Here is a 21,719-nt window from a genome sequence, read left to right on the forward strand (position 1 = left end):
AGAAGGAGTCCCACCAGCACAGGCTCTGACCCTGTTAAAAAGTCAGTAGCTTCTAAGTGTTCCTGTTTTTTTTCTGGCTAGATGTTTACTGCTGTAACATCTACTGAGATGTCACCATAAAGAGCAGGAAGGTGAAAGTTGCTCACCGCAAGTGTGATAAAGCTACTGACTCCTCCTGTTAAATGATACATGTTCTCGATTCTCAAAACTGTGGAAGATATTCAATATATTGCAACTATTCAGTATGGGCTCAACAAATACATAATCCTGCCTAAGGTCAGGAACACCACTGCCAATGAACAGTTAATTTTAGTCAATAGATACATGTTGATTGTAGCTCACTGGCCTCTGAAATAGGGCCATTCACTCCATCTTCCTTGTGCATGAGTAACTCAAAATTGCAAGTCTGACATTAAGTGGTCCAAGTCTGAAACCGGCAAAAATACATGGTAACAGCTTCTCTCCTTAGTGTTGGTGAAGGAAGCTGTTCTTAACTGTTTATAGCCTTCTTATTCTTCTAATAAATCTACCAAACTAATCTTTCATCAATAGCAAATAGCTTTTTTTTTTCTTTAAGACAAAGAGGGGCACATTTTTATGTCCACTCTGAACAAGCAATGCCATAATGGCACAGCTCAATGTAAGGCTTCCTTCTGCTTCCCCATATTTAATCAGTATATTTATACCAAAATAGCTCTGAGGAAAAAAAAATACAAATTAATGGGACTATTGCATGGGGGTGGGACTGTAATATGCTCACTGACATACCTTTCTGTAATCACCCCGTTGACTTCAGGGATACTGAGTGGATTTAAGTACTGTTAAACATGAATGTATGATTACAGCATTATTCTGTCTCAAGGCAAATTAATCAGGGTCTACTTTTATTATTCGTATATACCTATTCTTGACTGGTGAGGCAGCTGTAGACAGAATAGAAAAATATTAAGATCTCTCAGATGAGAGATCCCAGAACTTGTTTTATTGCAGACCTTTTCAAAGACACAGCCCATTGAACTAAGTGTATCAAGTTCTGTTCCTGATGTGGCATGGTAACAATGGGACATGGCTGTAAAATAAAAGAATTCAGACATAAATATATTAAATTTGAAATAGGAAAGGCTAGGACACAGATAAATCTAAAAGACAGACAATGATGTAGCTATTGCACTTAATAAAATTCCACAAACCTGCAGTTAAAAAGAGTAGAGGGGGGAAAAAAGCCTCATGACAGATCAGCGAGAGTCTGGAAACATCCATCTGGAGAAAAGATTTGTCTTGAAAATCCTTAACCAGCTCTGAAAGCAGCGATACTTCTCAGTGGTGTTGAGGATGCAGCTCAAGCAAACACAGGACTCAGCAGCAGGCTCTGCAGGTTATTCCTGATTTTCCTTCCTTTTCTGCCAGTTGGATGCCCATGCAACACAGAGCAAGACTTTCTGGAGACCATTCACGTTAATAACTGGGATGTTAGTATTCTCTTTAATATGAATTGATATCATTGTATAAATTTGATCCAGTCTCAAGCAATTTCAGAATGAACATTTAGTTGTGCCAGGTGTTTTCTGAATACAGCTAACCGTGAGGGAAAGAGCTGAAGGCTCTAATTACTTCTAACGATGTACCTAGAGATCATCAAGTAAAAAGGTACTACGTAAGATCAAAGTAATGCTTTTTCAAAATGTGAAATTTAGAAAATGTGATGACCATTCATCAGATGGTCACTGGGCATTTAGAAATAGCCACAGCACAGGGGCTCTTTATTTGCATCAACCACTGCAAGACTCTTGACAGGGAAACTGCGCCAGAAGCCTCTTGAAAGTAGCACTGTAGGAAAGCAGATGCACAAACAACTTGGAGATTATCTTTCTCTCAGTAGAATCATAGAATCGTTTAGATTGGAAAAGACCTTTAAGATCATCGAGTCCAACTGTCAACCCAACACCACCATACCCACTAAACCATGTCCTGAAGTGCCTTGTCTACGAAGTCAATGGCATGTCTCTGATGTATCTGAGGACAGACTGAATTTTACAAAGTATGAAAGATAAAATAAGGTCATAAGGCCACTGGTCTACTCAGTCTGGTCTGAGCATGATTATTTGAATCTAAGAGCATAATAGGCTGAGATGCAAACTTGATCGCCATTGAATCAAGGGGTGCTTGGACAGGATTTTGACGCTGTATCAGGAACTATTAATTTAGACCCATCTCTGGTTTCCATGCTAGCCAGAGTAAATTTGGATTATACGCCGCAAGACAAAAAATATCAAGTGTTCTAGCCAATGACGATTTAAATCAATAGCTCAAATTTTGGAAGAATATAGCATTTGAGCAAATAGCACTCAAAAATAGCACGAAAGGGCTACAATCTTTTCTTCTGGCAGTACCAGATGCATTTTTCATCCTTTCCCAATAAATAATGTTTCAGAGCAGGCATTGCTGGAAATACTCCGCAGAGAGAAAACCCAAGTAGATAGCTCAGCTCCTTCCTCCTACTGCCCAGCTAACGTGGCACAGGAGAGTAGGCACTAGTCCATTTCTCCTGCTCGACCCTATTGAAAAATATGGTTTGCATGCTTATCCATGGGCCCTGGATCATGTGAGGTAACAGATGCAATGGGAGGAGTCCTGTTGGAAGCAGAAATTATTTTAGGTCACTTTTGAACCCTGCAGATAAAAGCAGCCGTCCAGCTGACAGCAGAAGGAGCAGCAGCCTTTCGGAAGGATTTCATGAGACAAGGGAGAAACTGCGTGAGCCCAGGTTTGTTTACAATCATATCACAAAACAGACTCCTCAAGAGAGGTAGCAAATCTGAAGCAAGCCTTCTAGACGCCTGCACATGGAAAACAGAATGAAGCTTTCTCTTTTCTTACGAGGTGGCCCCCTGTGTGATTGTAGTTGGCTTCTTACAGTGTCCACAGCTTTTCCAGCTGAAGAGCTGTGAATTTCCATCAAATTGGCAAGCCCCAAATTTTACTGTTGGCAGCTGACAAATCCTACATCAGCTCTGGAATGTCACTAGAGTTTTACTGGATTTTCACCGACAGAGTCAGATGGGTACAGTCTGTGTGCTTCTGCTGATGTAAATTGTTTTATACTCACTGACATTTGGAATAAAATAATGCACCAGCAAACTCAGACAACATGTAAAACTTGGCATGTCTGCAACATGGATAGCTCAGAAAGGTCTGACATGGCCGGATCCACAGGCCCTGTTGGACAAGCCCAGAATTACTTTTAGAACATCTACAGACCAACAGTATCAATGATAGGCAAACACAATTTATAGGTTTTTTAAATAGGGTAGCTGGCAGAGGAAGAAGCTCAGCCTACCAAAGACTCACAGATAATCAGCTACACAAGGAAGCAGAATCCAACTTTTTTGCTTATTCTTAGGTATTAGATCATGCTAACTTTCCTACAATAAATGCTGTACGCACATAATAACCAAAAAGAGATAGGGTCAGGGCAGTCAATGGTGTCTATTCCTAGCTTTAAGGCCGGACCAGTATCCTGGCCAAGTTAATTAACCTAGGGTAGACTAGTCCACCCAGCTGTAAAGTAAGACTATAATATTGACCTCAATTTGTGCTCTATAGGGAGCAGACAAATACTCCTTAAGATAAGTATCACTGAGAGAGCATTCTTGCCTTGACACACCATTAAAAATAAGGCAAAAGCTTTATATTCCACTTGGGAAAAAGTGAAGAAGGGAGAAAAACTTCGTTTACCTTTGGATGGCCCTTCTCAAGTCACAGTATCCCAAACAATCCCAGCAAACATGCTCTGCTGCTCTGGGACATGATCTCACACTGCAGAGTGCTCCCAAGCTCAGCCAGCCTGATATAAGTAATGGGAAAAAACCCAGAGCAGAAACAGAGCAGAGAGGGAGGGAATGCCACGCGTCCACTCACTCTTCATGGTCCAAAAACACATTGTCTGAACTCCGACACAATATGATCTCTAAGAAACTCAAAAAATCTTATTGCCCTGCAGAGACACTTTTTTTGCAGCAACACAGACAGATGTGCTCTCTGATGACACAGACAAGCTCTTAGCCTTCAGGCAGTCAGGTGTATCGTTACTGAGTAAAGCAGCTTGTTCTCACCTCAGGGTCTAATTCGTTTGCCAAAGTATTGCACAAGTGGCACTCTGTATTTGCAAAACACCTCCTCAGGTGGCCTATTTGACACCAAACAGCAGATGGATTACTCTCTGTGCAACAAATAAACTCCTTTTGGGGTTCCAAGTGGCTCATGGCTTGGTCATATGGCAAGCAGCTGCATTCATTGTGGAAATATTTCAAATATTTTGCTTAAGATACCTGGGTGCTTTCTCTCTTAATTCTGCCTCCTCTCCTTCTGCTTCAATGCCTTCACCTGGAGGTAAATATCGGAACCAGACAGAACCAACCCACAAACCTCCCAGAGTTTCAATCTATTGGTATCCCAAATCATTCACATGCTGGAGGCCAAACCAGAAAGCTCCTCTATCTGCCAAGCTCTAGAAAGACTACGATGTCCACCCCATTCCTGCAGGACTCTACAGTTTACCCACCTCAGTTCTTTAGTTGCCAAGGTGTTTAGCATGGATAAGGCACATAGCTTATAGGAGTTTAAACTGGCTCTGTTCATTGGGGTGCCTTCCATACCTCACTGTAAGCGTGTATGTTTTCATACCTCATACAGTTTGCTGCAGGACACATTCAGGAGCTCGGCTAGGCTTTTAAAAGCCCGTTATGGCATATGACACCCTCCATTAGGCACGGTTTCAGAACTTGAATTCTATGCTTGCCTTCATGTTGAAGTAAAGACCTTCCAGACCCTACAGCGTTATGATTTTCACAGCACTTTGCATCACAGTGTGACACACAGAAAGCTCACAGATAACAGAAAGCCAAGCAAGACAGAGAGTAGGTTGTCAGATCACTAGATGTACTGAACAACTGCAGTTCCTTCCACTGAATCAACCTGGCTCACAGATCTTCCCAAGATCAGGTTTTACCAAGTCAGCAGCTCTAACAGCCATCCGTCTCTGCTAAATTTCAGACTGGTATTCAATACTGATAGATTTATACAGGATCCTAGAAGCTGAAGCACAAGCAAATGCAGAATAGGTCAGCATTATTGTCCTTGTTTGTGACAGAGATTTTTTTTCAGTAGAAAACAAACTGGGATTGCAGTGCATATAACAAGTATATTCCAGAGAGAGAGAGAGAGAGAGAGTGCATAATGCACAAAATAGCAATGCAGAGTTTGCAGCTGATTTAGCACAGTTCAGGAAAGAATAAAAGAACTGGGCTGCACAGCTTTGCCAAGTCACATTAGGTGAATCAGTGTCCTCATCTATCATGCCACGAGACTAGCATCTCACACGCAGCCTCAATCATCTCTCCTCTCAAGCTAGGGAAGTGTGGACTATCTCCTCTATAAAGTGCTGCTAGCAATATTTATTCCACTGGCTATGCTAAATAATATGCACAGAGATGAATACAGTAAGACACATACAAATACAGCTTGGAACAAATGAAAGGTAGGGTTGGATGTTCATTTCTGGTATACCAGGCAGTATTAATTGCATTTCCAGGTTTCACAAACTTTTCAAAGCCAATTGTTTAACCTGATAGTCCTCAGGTTCTGGTTCCGCACCCCAGCCCCACCCCCAATGTCAGGTTTTGCTCCATTTTAATATATCCTCTTTAATTTCCTTTACAGCTAAGTACTGGTCAGAAAAAAATGGCAGAAATTTCCCTTACACCAGCTGTTATAGGATCTAGTGCGGATTTTAAAATAGAATAGAGTTGCAGCCTGCATTCCAAAAAAACTCCGGTGAACCATGTGAAGAGCATTGTTTGGGAGCAATTGGAGCGATAACTGCTCTCCTGATTTAACTCATTTATTATCCTCAGCGTACAAAACAAGTAGGTGCAGTAACATCATTATACTGAGAGTACTGAAAAGAACACAACACAAAATAGAAAGCTTAATCTACATTTCTGATACAAGCTGTTTAGCAGCTTCAGCTGTACAACTGTGGGAACTAGTGATACAACTTTACAGAATCTGGCCTCATGAAAACTCATTTTTTGCACAGTGTGCAAACATGAAATGCAAAATAAACAACCTTGCACTAGGTAGGGCATTTGACTAAGATTAGTGAGCCCACAAAACAGAGCTACCAATGGGCTCTGAGTAGTGCAGCCATGCCTCTTCCTATTCCTATTTTATTCAACTTCAATTAATTCCTCTTGGTTCTTCACACGTGTACAGCAGTTCCCTCTCTGATAACTGAGTTCTGCTCACAGATTGTTCTTTTTGAAAGGATTTAGGGCAGGGTCAGACAAACAGAAAGACAATCTTTTTTACTTTGTAAAATAGTTGAGCTCCTGCCAGACTGAGACCTCAAAGAGGTTGGTCTAGTACAAACTACAATAAAGTACAGAAAGATAATTCAGCAACCAAGAGAATGAAAACAAGAGACCAGTTGATGTAGCTACGCAGACCAGCCACATGCAAAATATTGTAGCAGAGCAGGTAGCTTAAGAGTGACGACTTTATATTTTTCTCCTTATATGAAGTCTCCCTTAACCTAAAGTAACTTACCAAGCCTGAAATTAGACCACTAGCCACTTCTGTCCAGTGTGTTTTTCTACACCCTGGCCTGAAAATTCAGAGCCTTAAAAGGACACAGTTCAATCTACTGTTATTCTCAGAGGTCTTCTTACTCCTGACCAGCTAGGCTCTGGCCATGAAGCCATCCGCCACAGCTCCAATGGTGGTGGATCGCAGCTACAAGAAGCCTTTAGGGCTGCTGAAATCAGCCAGCAGGCTTGGTGCAGGCCAACGTACATCTGCATGAGACAGGGTTGACTTGCAGCGTCAGAAATGCACAGACTGAAGACAGTGCAGTTTGAGAGCAATTAGGAAGCATCTCAATAAAAAAAAAAAAACAAAAACCAACAGGCTATCAGCATGGAGCAGAGAAAAAAGCACTGTAATCCCTACATGTGCAGAAAAGGATAGGAAGAAGTGAGGGAGGGCTAACTTTTGTAGGTTTTTAGAATGAATTCAAAGAATTATTTATTTGTATGTTACCGTGATTTCACACCAACTTTAGAAGCTGGGGCTGAGTACAGGAAAGCCCAAGGTGGGAGGAAGAAACAGCGTTATTTACAAAGCTGCAGAGATGTTCTCCTTTCCCTGCTCGCCTGTCCGACAAGCACCTTGCTTTTTTATTTTGTGAATGTGGCCTCCCTCCCCAGGCTTCCACACCTCACTGGGCTATGAACTTCCCAACCACAGGCTGCTTTTGGGAAGGGCCAGGATAGAGCCATCGGCCTGATGTCCGGCAGGCTAAAAGACATCTAAAGAGTAAGCTAGCATAAATACTGGGTAGAGTTAATCAGAAACCACAATCTCCCATTGAGGTAAGATTTCTGAAATGAATACACAATCAGATATGCACTTTGAACTAGGGAAACCTACCAAGTCCAGAGGCACCTGGGTCTCCCTGCAGGATGCAACTGCAAGGCAGCTATCAGTCTGCCTTTGAGCTGAGGAGCTGGAGAGCAGGAGCTGCCTGACCTGTCAAGGAACTCAACTTGTGGCCGGGGCTCCTCAGGCTCCTCGGCTCTCCGCTGCCACCAGCCTGCCAGGCAGACTGCCAAGGAGCTGGGCAGGAAGGAAACCAGGGAGCTTTCTAACAGAAAAAACATCCCGCTGGAAAATTTCTGACCACTCTAATAATGGGCCTGCTTTCAGAGTCAGTTATGGTGCTGGCAGAAGGTAGGGAGACCAACTGCATTTTCTGTTTAGTTATTGGCTTCCTATATAAATTTTTTTCTATACCAGACAGGCAGTACCAACTGAAGTAATCCTTAAGAAGGATGTTCATAAATCCCTTCAAACCTCTCCACAGCAAACTACATTGCTTTTCCCGAGAATGATGACAATTGTTAATTGGTGCTATTCAGAAGGTAACATTTTCTTTGGTAAGGTCTTTACTGCTTTAGGCAACCACACGTACTTTTGGCAGCATCTCTAGACAAGCCCTGCTGGCAGCATACAGTATGTGCCTCGCTCGGAAAGATCGCATGAAAAAACAGCTCACTTTCCAGTTCCAATTCCAAGGCTTCATAAATTTGGCAAAGCTGACAACGTAATCTGGCCTGACTGCAGGAATAACTGATGCCTGATAGGTAGCATCCCACAAAGCTGCCTGAGCTGCCCGTGCACACGCGGTTACTCTACAAAAGGAGACGTCCTTAGCCTAACTCCCTGACTACTAACAGTTGACCAACCTACGTACCGTTCATTGTTCAGGGTCATTCTAGGAGGGTCAAGGTTGGGATTCTCCATGGACTCCATCTGAGGACAGCGTAGGAAGTAGTAGAGGGTGTGGAGAGCATCAGGGGACCAGGAGATGGGTTGCTGCTGCCGAGTTTGCCGAATGGGGCTCATTCCTGGGCGGATGGTGTTCAAGCACTGCATGTGGTGCATTGCTCGTGATACCAAATCACCTGCACAAAGAGAAAGCATGCAAAAGCATCTCTTTATTATTCATCCACAGTCCTCTTAAGTACACTTCTTGAGCTAAATAAAATCTCTCGCAGCTAAGAGAAATGTCTTGTGTGTGCACGTAATCTTCTTCCTCCACTAAGGCATAAGCTGTCCTCAAGCTGCCACTTTGCAGGTTGTTGTATGGGAAACTTAACTGCCTTTCAAATGACAAGTTTTAGTTAGAAAATACAGAATGAAAGTTCTCTCAGTCACCACACATTCAGAACAGCAGATTTACAGTGATTTTTCTATCCTGTTTTAATGCTGGTTTTCTCCTCTTTCCAACCACAGATACCAGTTTCTTGCCTGCCTACAAAAACTAGTGGTATCTTTGTAAATTGTCCACTGCCCAACCTCAGAGCGTAGCTTTCACAAGGCAAAGCCAGTAACACCAGTACAAATACTTTACTCTCACTGCCGGCATCACCATTTTATGAGATCGTTCCCATTTCTTTCAACTGGATTACGGTGTTCTACCCTCCCACCCAGGCACTTGTGACAAATTAATGATGTTATGTTCAATATAGAAATCCCTTCTTTTAAGGGTCTGCTTCTCTCATTCTCACTCTAGCTGCAGGTTTCTCCAGAATAACAAGACCTGACTCTCTTATTAAAAAGCCAATCTTTATCATGCTGACTGTCACAAGTTGCCAGAATTTGCCCCTGAGCCCTGTAAGAAGCTCAATCCAGGAGCTTTCTAGGCTACTCAGTCCTCTTGGTCTTTGAACTCGAGCCAACCTGCCTCTGTGTCAGAGTACTAGTGGACTTGAGGAGGCCTGGAAGAAGACGACCTGTATTACACAGTTTCTGCTCAGAAAGGATTTTAAGGCTGCAGATTTTTAAAAGGTTGACAGAGCAATGACCCCAAGACAGCAGCTATGCAGTCACATAAAGCTGGTCTTTGTGTAATAAGCTTGGTTTGGGCACACCCTGTTTACTCTCCTTTTATTGTGGTGCATTACAAACTCGTAAGAGCTTTGCAATAAAGGCTTCAGACACTACATCTCTGAGTAGTGTGACTACCATACCAGTGAGCTGAATGATTGCCATAGATTACTATACATAGCTAGGATCTATTTTTACCTTGGGAGAATCCTCTGTTGCTTTATGTTTTACAGTCCCCTAAAACTCTCACAGGAAACGTTACTCTATTGTGTCCTACAGATACAATACTGGGAAAGGATGGAACTGAAATAGTCGCCCCATCGCAAAGCTGGTTCCTGAGAAAGCGCCCTGGACTTAGCTGTGCCACATATGAATTAGTCACACCTCCCTCTGAAATTCTTAGGAAGTTATTATTTGTTTATTTATATCTAACAGCAATACACTGAATTTGCCAAACAACCTCTGCTGAACCCGTGGAGTTCTAGTATTACACAAGTTAGGGAGAAACCCCTACAAAGCTACTGTATGTCTAAACATGACAACGTTATTAGTGGTTCAGATCAATGGAGTATTAAAAATCTCCATTTGCAATGTAAATGTATGCCCCTCATTTGTCGCATAGTACATTCAGTTTAAGGACCCACCTCAGAATAGAAAAACCTTCCGATATCTCCACCTTTCCACTTCAGTAGCTCCCGACTCTCCAGGATCTAAATGTTTTACGAGAATATCATGAATCCTCTAGCACTAGTGCTAACACAGAAGTCTGCGCAGTTATAGCAGAAGTGCATCTGGAATTCAAATTTTCAGCTCGGAATAACGTTCCTTCTCCTTTGCACACTCACGCTCTTTATTTTTCTGGCAACGTGCAGCAACATTTAAAAAAAAAAAAAAAATATGTAGGCAACTGTATCAGGAGGTCTATTCACTAGATGTAATGACCAAGTTGGCCAAAGCAGGGACAGAGGAAGAGAGAGAGGAAGCTGTATTCAACCTTAGGCCCATGCTACAAATGTTCTCTTGTGTTCCAGGATAAATAGAGGTGTGTTAAAGGAATTTGAAAACCTCAAATTAAGGCAGGTTGCAAAATAAATGGTGAAACCCACAAACTCCTTGCTGGCCCTGACATTCATTAGCATTCAGATGGTGGAGACTAAGAAAGCGATGCCAGCAGAAACGTTGCAAGGGAAAAGTAGACTGGGAAAACACAAATCATTTTTGTTTACTTTAAAGGGGCTTTGTGAGTAGTCTAGGAATGGAACATTTCATTTGGTTAGCATTAAAAAAGAAGGTTTTAAACAAGTTTTTGTTACCAAAGTGCTCTCAGATTTTTTTTTCCTCCACTTTTTAAGTAACCAAAAAGCTTTTCCTTGAATATCCTGCACCCTTGACGTTTCCACTGCACAAACACTAACAAAGAGAACCCTCTTTGCCATCTGAGGGAGGTGCCACTGCTGTGTTCCACAAACGTACAAGAAAACCTCCAGAGGCATCTAGGCAAAAGCATCCATCCTCTGTTGGCACTAACACCACTACCTACGAAAAGGCTAGAAAAGCCACATCTCGTACATCTCCAAGGTGAATTAAATATAAAGCAGTCTAATGAAACAACCTGATTTTCATAAACAGCCCCATGAGACAATTAAATCTTACACAACGTTAGCCAAATACTACTCACACTGTCAACAATGGCAGCGCTCCCACTGACCTCAATAGCAGAGGGACTGGCTCTCCTGCTTCACTGAAAGAAACCGCATTCGATTACATCTGAAACTTACTCAGTTCAGAGATGCTTCCAACGCAAGTTGCCAACAGAGACTGCTCTAAAGTTCGGAGTTCCAACTGGGCATAAGCATCAGCCCGTCCATCACTGCACACAGAGCCATCGTTGTATGGGCTAAAGTAGGCAGGCAGAGACAGCACACCTGGGGATGAGAGCAAAGAACAGTCCTGTTACAAGTGAAGCTACAGGAGCAGAAAAGCAAGTCTCGCTACCGATAGAAGCGATAGGGAACTTGAACACGTTTCACACCTTTCTTGGGGGACTTGAGGTCTTTTGAATAGCTCAAATAAAATCAAACAGTGCTGTAAATACCATTGGAATGGTTGAAAGAGTGAAACTAGGCTCTAGGGAATAAGGCTAGATGTTTCTACAGCCTTTAAAAACTAGAAACAAATTGCAGTTGAGATAAAACTACATGAAAAGCTTTAGTGAAGTCTCTAATATTGTTTATACAACAACTCAGCTGTGCACAGACAGCTTAGTTCTGAACAGCTGTATGCAGATTTCTAGATATAAAGGCTTGATTTTGAGAGGCGTGGAAGATAACCTCAAGCCCATCCAAGGTAAATGGTAGTTGCAATCTTTGCAACTCTGAAAACAAAACCATGGGCTATGCCAGTTCTTTGAACCTGCATGCAGTTTCAAATGCGCAGACGGTGGTTTCCACATGTGCGAACCTTTGGATACGCCAGACTACTCCCACAAGTTCTGAGGTTGACTAGATTTTCATCTCTATAAATGACCCCTCTACTAGAGAGATTAGAAAGATAATTATATTGCACACAACGCATTTACCACACACACACTCCTTCCATTTTATCTTCTTGCACACGTGAGCATTAATGCACAGTAACTGAATAGAACAATGGATTTGCAAGCAGTTTTGCGTAGTTGTTATTGGGACCTCATCCTACTTTGTGCGTATCCCTACAGCTCATTTGCATTGATAGCAAATTAGAGACCATTTGGGTGAATTGGCTGGGAATGGCAGCAAAGACTGGGGATGCTACAAAAAACTTCACATACAGTTTCACATTAAGATGCACACAGTCTATAAAAGGGGCAGTCATTCACCTCCTCCCAATCATCTTTTTCACCCGTTATCTTTGGTCAAGCATGGCAGATCTGCAACCACAATGGAAGTCAGGGTAACACAGATCCAAAAAAATATTGCCTCTGCTGCTTTCCTCCCAGAAATCCATCAGCTGAATAGTTTCGCTTCAAATTAGCAAGCTGAATTTTGTCATCCTTTGGCCACATGATTGCTCTGTGTGGCACAGAGGGAAGGGTGGGAATGTGACCTCTAGAGCTGATGTGAGGTGGGGAGCATGGATATGTGACGGAGGCCGGGTGGGCGAGCAGACCTGCCTTGCTGCTGGCACCCTGGGGTGGATCGGATGAAACACAGCGTGACACTGCATCCACACTCCGGGTGGACTCGGAAAAGCCTTCTGCAGTCCACTCAGCCAGTGTTCCTGTACCCTTGCTGCTACCATATTTTCAGTTGTGTCCAGCTGCCACCATATTTTTAATTACGGATCTATCCCGCAATTGCAGTAGCACACCCCGACCCAAAATTTTCCATGATTTCAGACGAAGACGCTTATAGCCACGACTGCCTGCGCTTTTACCCTGCTGCATCCTGTATTCCTGATTTTTCAACTTTGATCCATTCACAGCCATACCAATATACTTCAGCTTAGACCCATATTTCCTTCCCACCCTCACCTTCCGACCCCGGTTCAGCCTTAGATGTGGAGATACTTTACTCCTATTGCAGTGACCTCCTGTCACATAGGTGCTGTGTATTCTTGTCAAACAAAACCCTGCCAGCTGAATGGCAGTGCATTGTGCAAGACCTTTGTTTCTTTGTCTTGATGTTTTCTTTTGAAATTTTATGCTGAATTGATCTCTCCTACCCTTTTCACATCCTCTTTGCATCCTGCTTGGTGGTAAAGCCAAGGGCTGCATCAAAAACTTCCTGGACATTTTGAGGATAAGGGAATGATTTATCCTGTTGTGCTGCTTCACTGTACATCACTGTTAGTTAATGGAGAAAACTCTGCCAATGCCCTCTGTAACCTGAATAATTAGGAAGTCGAGGCTTTAAGAGCTAACAGAAGCGATGCATGCAAACTAGAAGAGCTTGCTTTAAATACACTGTAGCCTCCTATACAGAGCCCAAGCCACTTCCTTTTCCATGTTAAAGCTATGAAAGGATGTTTTAAAGACATATGGATTGAATTTATGGCTGAGGGAGAATGAAAATAGACTGATTTGTCAAAAGTTTCAAATACAGCCATATAATTCTACAGAGGCGAAAACAGAAACTGGCAGTTACATTACTAAGCCAGGCAGAGGAGGAGGGGGAGAAGAAAGAGAAAAGAAGAAGAAAAAAAAAAAAAAAAAAAAAAGGCACATTTTCTCTGCCAGCCAGTTTCAGTTGGTTCTGTTTTCTAACAAGGAATTAAAAATAAAGATTTGTAGAACGATTTCAGTTGGCTCACAAATGAAACAACATTTTCTCAGTTTTTCAGTTAACAGTTTGCCAGGTGCTGTGGGTAAGAGGAAACAGGGATGATTTATTTACTTTTGGAAAAATTGCTCATACAAGATAGTTGCGGACAAGATTTGTGGTCTCATCTGCCTTGGTATAGCTGAGGAATATCCTCTATGTACAAGAGAGAAATAAGGAAGTTACCGAGACTCTGGTCACGTGCCAAAGCCCAATGATGCCACTGGGGATTTTCCCTAGGATTGCAGTGGGGTATGAATCAGGCCCTCATTACATAAGATTTCACAAAGGCACCCCACGCCTGGCAGGTCTCGATAGGTACGAGCAGGCCTGGGAATGAGAAAACACACCTCTCGACACTGCTTTTGAGACAGAGAGCAGTGACCGAATGGGCAGCCAAGTAGAAATGTACCCCACAATTATTATGTCTTGCAGCATGCTAATCAGGATTTCCTCTCCAAAAAGTTTCCAGTAACTGTGCAGAGTTGAAAAAGCATCATCTTTGCTCTTCAGATCAGAAATTCAGGCACGAGGACATCTGCAGTCGAGCTTTGCCCACTGGTATTATAATTAGGAACAGGACTTAATCTTTAATAGCAATTAAAAAAGCATTGTTTGATAACAGAGACAACTGCATTGTGATGACTACTTGTACCCCAAATGGCAGTACCTGCTCTCCTCCCAACCCAAATCGAGAAATTTGCAGCCAAAAGGTGTTATAATGGTATAAACCATAGGAGCAATTTCTATTTCTATCTGGCATTCACATCTCTGTATTTTTATATTTGTGGCAACACTGGTTTTAATCACGGCTAACTAAATAAGCAAAACTAACTGAAATAAATCAGTTCGTGTCAAAACGCTGTGTTTGAAATCACGTTAAAACTGCCGATTTATTTCCTGACGTTCAAGAATGTGTTTTCCCCACAAAACAACAATGTGAAACAGCACGTAATTACCATGCAGGAATGAACCATTCAGGCATGCACACCACTGTTCTTACAATATTTTCTCTGATGTGGGCTATGTTGCATTTCCTACACATCTCTGGCTGTATCCTGGCATTCTGGTCACAATTTTTTTTTAATTAACCAAGACTTTAAGTATGGGATCCAAGCCCAGGTGAAGTTAGTAAGAGTCTATTATTAGAGCACGGCTTAGATCAAACCTCAAGAGCACAAGGAGCTAAGAAGTCACTTCTCCAGAATGGCGTGAGGCAACACCCTGTAGCAGCCCAATTGAAAGCACGTCCGTAGCACTGCAATTAAGGCATGGCTGGCTAACAATTTGTTTCTGATATTTCCACAGCTTTTGCAATAGCAGCTGGAAAAAAAGGCATATTTATTCTACTTCAGTTAATATATGAAACCTGTTCATGGGCACTTGCTGCCAATGATCTTAAAAGGCAGTCACGACTGGGTGAAATTCCAGTTAAGCAGTTCCTTAAACTCAAATTATTCTGCTTGCCTAAAGATTTTGAAATTGTTGTCTGTAATTTGATGCTTTTTAATAGCAACTGAAAATGTTTCCACAGTCTGAGCTAGGTCCAGGGAAAAGTCTGTTCACACTCTTGGACATCTTTCTGCTTTAAGAGGTGCAGCAGTTCTACTGAGAGCTTTGGCTATAACGTGATTGTTCCCAGGAGCAGGGCTGTGCAAAACTCTTGTGTGGTTTCCCTGAGCTGGGCAACCGGTCCAGTCCTCAAGCAAGGTAACTTCTGTAAGCAAGCCTGGCTCCCTCTCTGAATGGTCCATGGTAATTCAGATGCTGGCATCAAGTTCTGCTCTTTTGATATCAAGATAAAAGCAAATGCAGACTTTTATGAATTTTAAGATTTGAATATTTAAAAACCTTACTTCAAATAATTTTTAAAGTACCCATGTTATCCTCACACTTCAAGCTGTTTGCATGTTACATTCATGAAAAAGGACTCGCCATCATTTTTACCTTGCTGTAACAATTTTCTCTGCACTTTCTCTACTTTAAACTAAATCCTTCATGTTGGGAGACAACTTCATAGTGATTAACTCATCAGCCATTTGATGCCTTTCAAAAACTTACATGATGTCTGGAGGTTAAGATGAGGCTACTCACAAGTGGCAAAGGGCCAAGGAGACTTTGTCTGGAAAGCACTCCAATTCTGCTGTCTGGGATTCCTCACGGAAATTGCCCAAGGTACTAACTCCCTTATTTCAAGAAATGCACTGGCTGTATTCATGACAGGTTAGGCAAAGAATCAGGAATATAATTAGGACAGGGGTATACACTGTAAACTACTGACAAAGAAAAAGTGCCTTTTCTTTTTTTTTCTGTAAACCTAGTAAAGTCTATGAGACAATACAATGTATATTGATTTCTCCCTTTGGCCAGAATAAAAAAGGTTCTCTGGGCAAGGATTGTCTCTGTGTATTGTGTTTGCATTGCACCTAAAACAGTGGCGATCATTACTGATCACTACCGTAACACAAATTAGGACAACAGGAAACAAGTATCTATTTGGCAAAACCAACCAGAAACAAAAGCCCTCAGAAAATTCAGGATTGTCTTTATACATCAGAAATTGTTTCTAATAGCACAAAAAGCCACATATACGAAATCAGAACTGCTGTGAGTATGCTAGAAAAATGTATTAGGAAACCAAGTAAGAAAAAATGGTCTTGGTGTCCAGCAGCAGTGTACTTGTGCAATGTTTGGCTTGTGATAAATTCTATAGGAAACCTTCTGCGAGGTGAGAATGATAGCTGATCCCAGTGAACTGAGCTGTGATTTGAAAGGCCAAAATTTTGAAGGCAGATGGTGATGACCTGACTACACCAAAGCGAACAGCCAAATCCCACTGATTTCAATGGACCTGGTAAAAACCTCATCCAATTGCAACTGCAGTTCCCACATTGGAATTTGGCCGTGACATCAGGAGAGCTGTCACCTTGCACAAAGTCCTGTAATTCTTCATGGCAAAGAGCATTCAAGGCTCTCCTTGGTTTTTGTTTCCCATTCTACCAAGCAACACAATGCCATGCAGTTCCCTCTTGCCAATCAATTCAAAGTACTGGGCACCACCTAGAATTAATGCCAATTCCTGGAGCTCTGTTTTCTTCTTCCCGAAGAAAACCACTGCTAGAAAAGCTCAACTCTCCTTTATTTTATGAAATGAGACAGAATCATTCTGACAGAATATAAACAAAGGCTTCCCCCACCCCCCCAAAAAACAGGCAACGAAGTATTCCTGATAGAACTCCACTCAAACCTAAACACATCAGGCTCTATAATCAACTACAGTCATGCTGTAGATTGTGAGAAAGACTTGTGATCAGGAAACAATGCATATAATTGCTAACATATAGGAAAATAACGTGGCTTCTGCTATAAAGCAGGCAGGCATCTCTTTCAGTTTGTCTCTGTCAGCAGTAAGAAAAACCAAACACAGTTGCTTGTATCTGCGTCCACATTAAACAGTAATTCTGTGATTGAAAACAGGAGGAAAAACAGAAGAGGGAGGAGCTTCAAGCAGAGAGAGAAGATCTTGAAATCCTCTGGAAGTGCTCAACTGAATCTCTCCATCGAAGAACTGCTGTCCTAATTGGACACTTCTGGACAGATCTGTCTGACTTACACAGCCCTCACATGGGATCCCTGGTCTTGGTCTAACTGCTCGTAAAGACAATGTCCCCTTCAAATTAATAAAACGCAGTTTGCCTGGACTTCAGGAATGTTATCAGAGATGTGCTGCCTTAAAGCACGCAGTCTGCTCCTCCATGTAGCTCAATGCTACGTGGTCTGGTCAACCACATAGCATTGGTTGACTGGCAGTAACAAAATACCCCAAAACAGAGTTTTAAATCACTCTCAAAAACTACTACCCCTTTTCAGGGGTCCAAGTCACTGCAGCACCTCATGTTCCAAAGGCAGGTGAAAGCAGCGGAGCTCACAGCTGCTGCAGTGCAACACAAGCTGCAACGCTACCCTTCTGTATGCACTGCCACAGAAAGAGGAGAAGCCTACTGACAGTCACTACAAATATTTTAATGCCTCCTTACTCCTAGGTAACTAACCATGCCCTGTCCTCATCCCACACTTGCGAGCGTTCAACATACTTTGCCTCACTTTTGCTATGAAAATGGTGGAATTGGGCTGGAAGTTGGAGGGGAGAAGGTAGGAAGTATCTGTAAGAACTATTATATTTGAGTCCAGCAGATATACAGGATTGCAAATGAGTATAAATGCAGGAGAAAGGCCTTGGTTTTGTACCAAGTCAGTATTTACTGAGTCATTAATCCCACTTCCATATCCCTGTGGTCTTCTGGACAACCACTAATATGGCTTGGCCCCAAGTGCTTAATTGAACATAAGCACAAGGAACATATCCTTGGCTTATATTTTAATGACTGCCAAAAAACATAGCAAATTTTATGTTTAGCAGCAGCAGCATACTTCGCAAGATAAAATGTATCAGTGCTTTTATGAGATGGTGATTATCCTCATTTCCATTTCCAAGATGGAGAAACAGAGCCAAAAGGAGGAGAAGCAAGTACTAAGCTCATGCATCAGAACCAGCTCTTCGCAAAGTCCAGATCTCCCAGTTCAGAATCCCTGTGCCATTAGACTTTGCCTGTATGAAACTGGCCATCATAGAGCCGTTGGTCTCACAACCTGGATCCAGAGATTTGAAATAAATGGCATGACTGTGAGGCTTTAGTCTAGGTTTTTAGGACTATGCTACCTATTTTATACGTCATAATAAAAGAACTTTGAGAACATGATCTGTAAATATAAACTGTAAAGGCTTCCTAGTACTATGACTACAACTACTTTTGAAGAGCAGCGTGTGTGCTAGCATGTCAACAAGTACAACCCTAAAACTAGGTTGATTCATTACAATTTTGCACATGTGGCTTTCTAGGCATTGGATCTTCTACACAGGGTCTGAGGACAAGTGAAGACCCACATTGGACTGTAATGTTAGGCTGAAAGACAAAACTACCTACATTTCTAGGACTCTTACTTCCAGGATCCAGTAAAGCGTGTTAAAGAGAAAACCCCACGCTGGGCTATAAACATCAATAAAAAAACAGAGAGAAAGTTTTATGAGGCATGGTATAAATAGATTATGAACACTGTGAAAGAAATACAGAACCAGAATCCTGTGCCAAAAAATGACTGTGGTCCAACAGGCAGAAGACTTAGCATTAACTAGTTGTGTAAACTCAATCTCAGTGTCCCAGTTCACTTATCTGGAAAATGGGGATAACTGCTTCATTCCTGTTAAGGGTGTTATGACAGAAGCAGCGTTCTTGCTTCATTGCTCATTCGCATCTCACTCCTGCATGCTACTCAACATTTCAGCAGTGTCCTCATTTCGCGTATGTGTCAATAGCACATTTTTTGTCCCTTAGCAACAGTCCCATCTTTCATTTACATAGCCCTTTTTACTTTCAACAATCCCAAAGCTCTCTGAGACACAGCTACTTCTGAGATGAAAGGACACGATGTTGTGACAATGTATAATTCCACTTCAATAGAGCTTATGATACAAGAAGAGAAGCTTTACCCAACTGAAAGGGTTAAGAAAGGCAAAATGGATTTAAGCCTAATAGACATTCCGATGTGGATACAAGATTGGACAGTTAGTCTAGCAAACATAACAAAAATACCATAAGAAATTATAAAGAAGAAACAATATATATACACACACACACGAAACAAAAGAAACAATATAAGAAAGCTAAAAAACAAACCTTGGGGGTGGGGTGGGGACGACAGGTAAACAGTGGCAGTTCCAGAAATACCAAGTCCTTTAGCAGCATTACTGTGGGGATTAGAAAGCTTAGGGAGAAGAGGTTTAAATCACTTTCTCCATTGCCTTGGAATTCTTTAGAAGTCTCCAGTTTAGGTGCTTTTACAGTAAAAACAGCTTCATTTGGAGTAACCAGTGGGACTGCAGCAACTGCAGGCACCAGCTAGAACCCTCATACCCTCTACAATACCCTCTTCTAATCCATTCCTTATTGTTCACTGTCCTTCCTGAAATATGGTCTTTGACTCATGCCCAGTTCTCCAGATGTGGTCTGACTAAGCTCTTTGTACATGCCATAATGACCCCTCTTTACTTGCATTCAATTCTTCTATTTATACATCCCATGATCTGTATGCTTGCCAAACACAAAGAGGATAGTAAATTTATATCCTCTGTCACTCCCAGTTCCTTTTCTTAGGGAACATCGAGATGGAGAATCTGACCAGGGCAGTACTCCAGAATAATCCCACGCAATCCCTTCTCAGCTATTCCAGAGTAATCTTTTGAAAGAGCTTACTCTACTCGACCCCTGCCCATCAACTTCTTTATACAGGTGAGCCCTTGGCCTCATAAAATCTACCCTCGTTAGACTCTCCTAGCGGTAGTAAATACGCCATTAAAATAAAATTTTAAAAACTATCATCACTTAATAATAAACATCAAGACAGCAGTTACATCAGTTAATGACTTAAAATATCAGAGCATCGTAAGAACTGTTTATTCTATGCTTATTTTTGAAAAGCTATAAGGAAATAGGAACGCAACAGTAACAAAACTACTGCTCCTAAAGGACTGGTCTTTTTTAGACAACTCAAGGATTGTCTCCATTAGCTGTCAGCAACGCCAGCCCTCTGATGCACAGCCGCGCAGTTTTTATTTTGTCAGGGTGAAATATGCATCTGTCACTCAATATAAAATTGAAATTTTATCTAAGTGGAACACAGCACAGTCCTGAGACCATAAAGTCTGACCTCAGGAGGGCAAGGTTTGGAGTCTCGCTATGATGATCACATGCATACCATGCCTGCAGACAAAAATGATTCAGGTTTGGAGTCACTGGCCAGACAACACAAAACTTGGGGCGGGTGTATCCTGGGTCATTCGCTAGAAAAAAGACAGTATGTTGTAGGTTTGATACCTAGAGTTTAATCTCCAATATTGTTGTCAGTGTAGCTCCAGTAAATTACTCACATCAGCATTTACATGCATGAGTAGTTCATGAATCACAAGCTTTGTCATTTTTACCCCAAAACTGCCTGAAGCCCAATATAAGCTTTGGTGAGCGCAAGTTTTTGGGACACGTATAAACACAAACCTCCACCATACAGATAACAATGTTAGTGTTTGACATGCACCATTAGACAGGGTTTACTGTCTAGCAGCATTTTGATAGTGCTCAAGACCAGCAAGAATTCTGTCTCAGAACAGAAGCTATTCCTCTTTTAGTTTTTATTTCCTCAAACGCTTGGAACTATTTGGCAGTATTTTCCCCACAATACAGCAAATCAGTCGCTTACTAATGATAGTATTTTGCAACTTTCTGCTTCCTCACATCAAAGCATCCTGGAGATCTTATCAACAATGACCAATTGTTTAGAGACTCAGAAGCAGAGTTAAGGAATTCCACTTACTCACCAACTGCTGAATTTTGCCCTCTATCTTTGCAATCCCTTATTTCTCACATCATGTGTGGTACTAAAGGAACATCTCATACCATCAACATTCATGCCTGGCTTTCTTCCATGAGGTATGTCACTTGCTCTGGCTTCTAGCACCTATTTTACTCTCTACTACTGCATCCGCATTCTTCTTTCTTGTCCCCCCACCGTCACCTACTCATCATCATCATGCTTGTACTCTTCCCAGGATTCAGCCTTTCAAGGCTCTAGACCAGTTACAAACAAGAGTAGATACAATATCTATTTTTGAACGTACCCTTTAGGCGTAGCAACACTCTAAAAATTTGGCAATATTTGTAAAGCTAGCAGGAAAAAAACCCCAACAACTCCACTACAAGGCTCTGGCCTCTCTCTTTCATTGCCTAAGTGCCAAACGCATTTCAAAGTCTAAGTCTCTTGGTTGTAGCCATTTATAGTTTGTATAAAAAGCATAACTTGTACACTTCCATCAGAGCCCTAAATATAACTGCCCTAAGCAAGTATGCACTTTTCAAACAGTGC

The 21,719-nt window shown here is 41.8% G+C and overlaps 1 protein-coding gene across 1 annotated transcript in view; it reads right to left on the reverse strand.

Moving 5' to 3' along the window:
- The window catches only part of ABTB2 (ankyrin repeat and BTB domain containing 2), a 135,327-nt gene that overhangs the window by 40,055 nt on the left and 73,553 nt on the right, over positions 1–21,719 (reverse strand). The window contains exons 2-3 of the mRNA XM_075048320.1: positions 11,226–11,372; positions 8,312–8,522 (exon numbers count right to left, since the gene is read on the reverse strand). Coding sequence (XP_074904421.1) covers positions 8,312–8,522; positions 11,226–11,372 — 358 coding nt within the window. The remainder of the gene's footprint in view (positions 1–8,311; positions 8,523–11,225; positions 11,373–21,719) is intronic.

This window comes from Buteo buteo, chromosome 16 (genome assembly GCF_964188355.1).
Source record: "Buteo buteo chromosome 16, bButBut1.hap1.1, whole genome shotgun sequence".
NCBI classification, from domain to species: domain Eukaryota; kingdom Metazoa; phylum Chordata; class Aves; order Accipitriformes; family Accipitridae; genus Buteo; species Buteo buteo.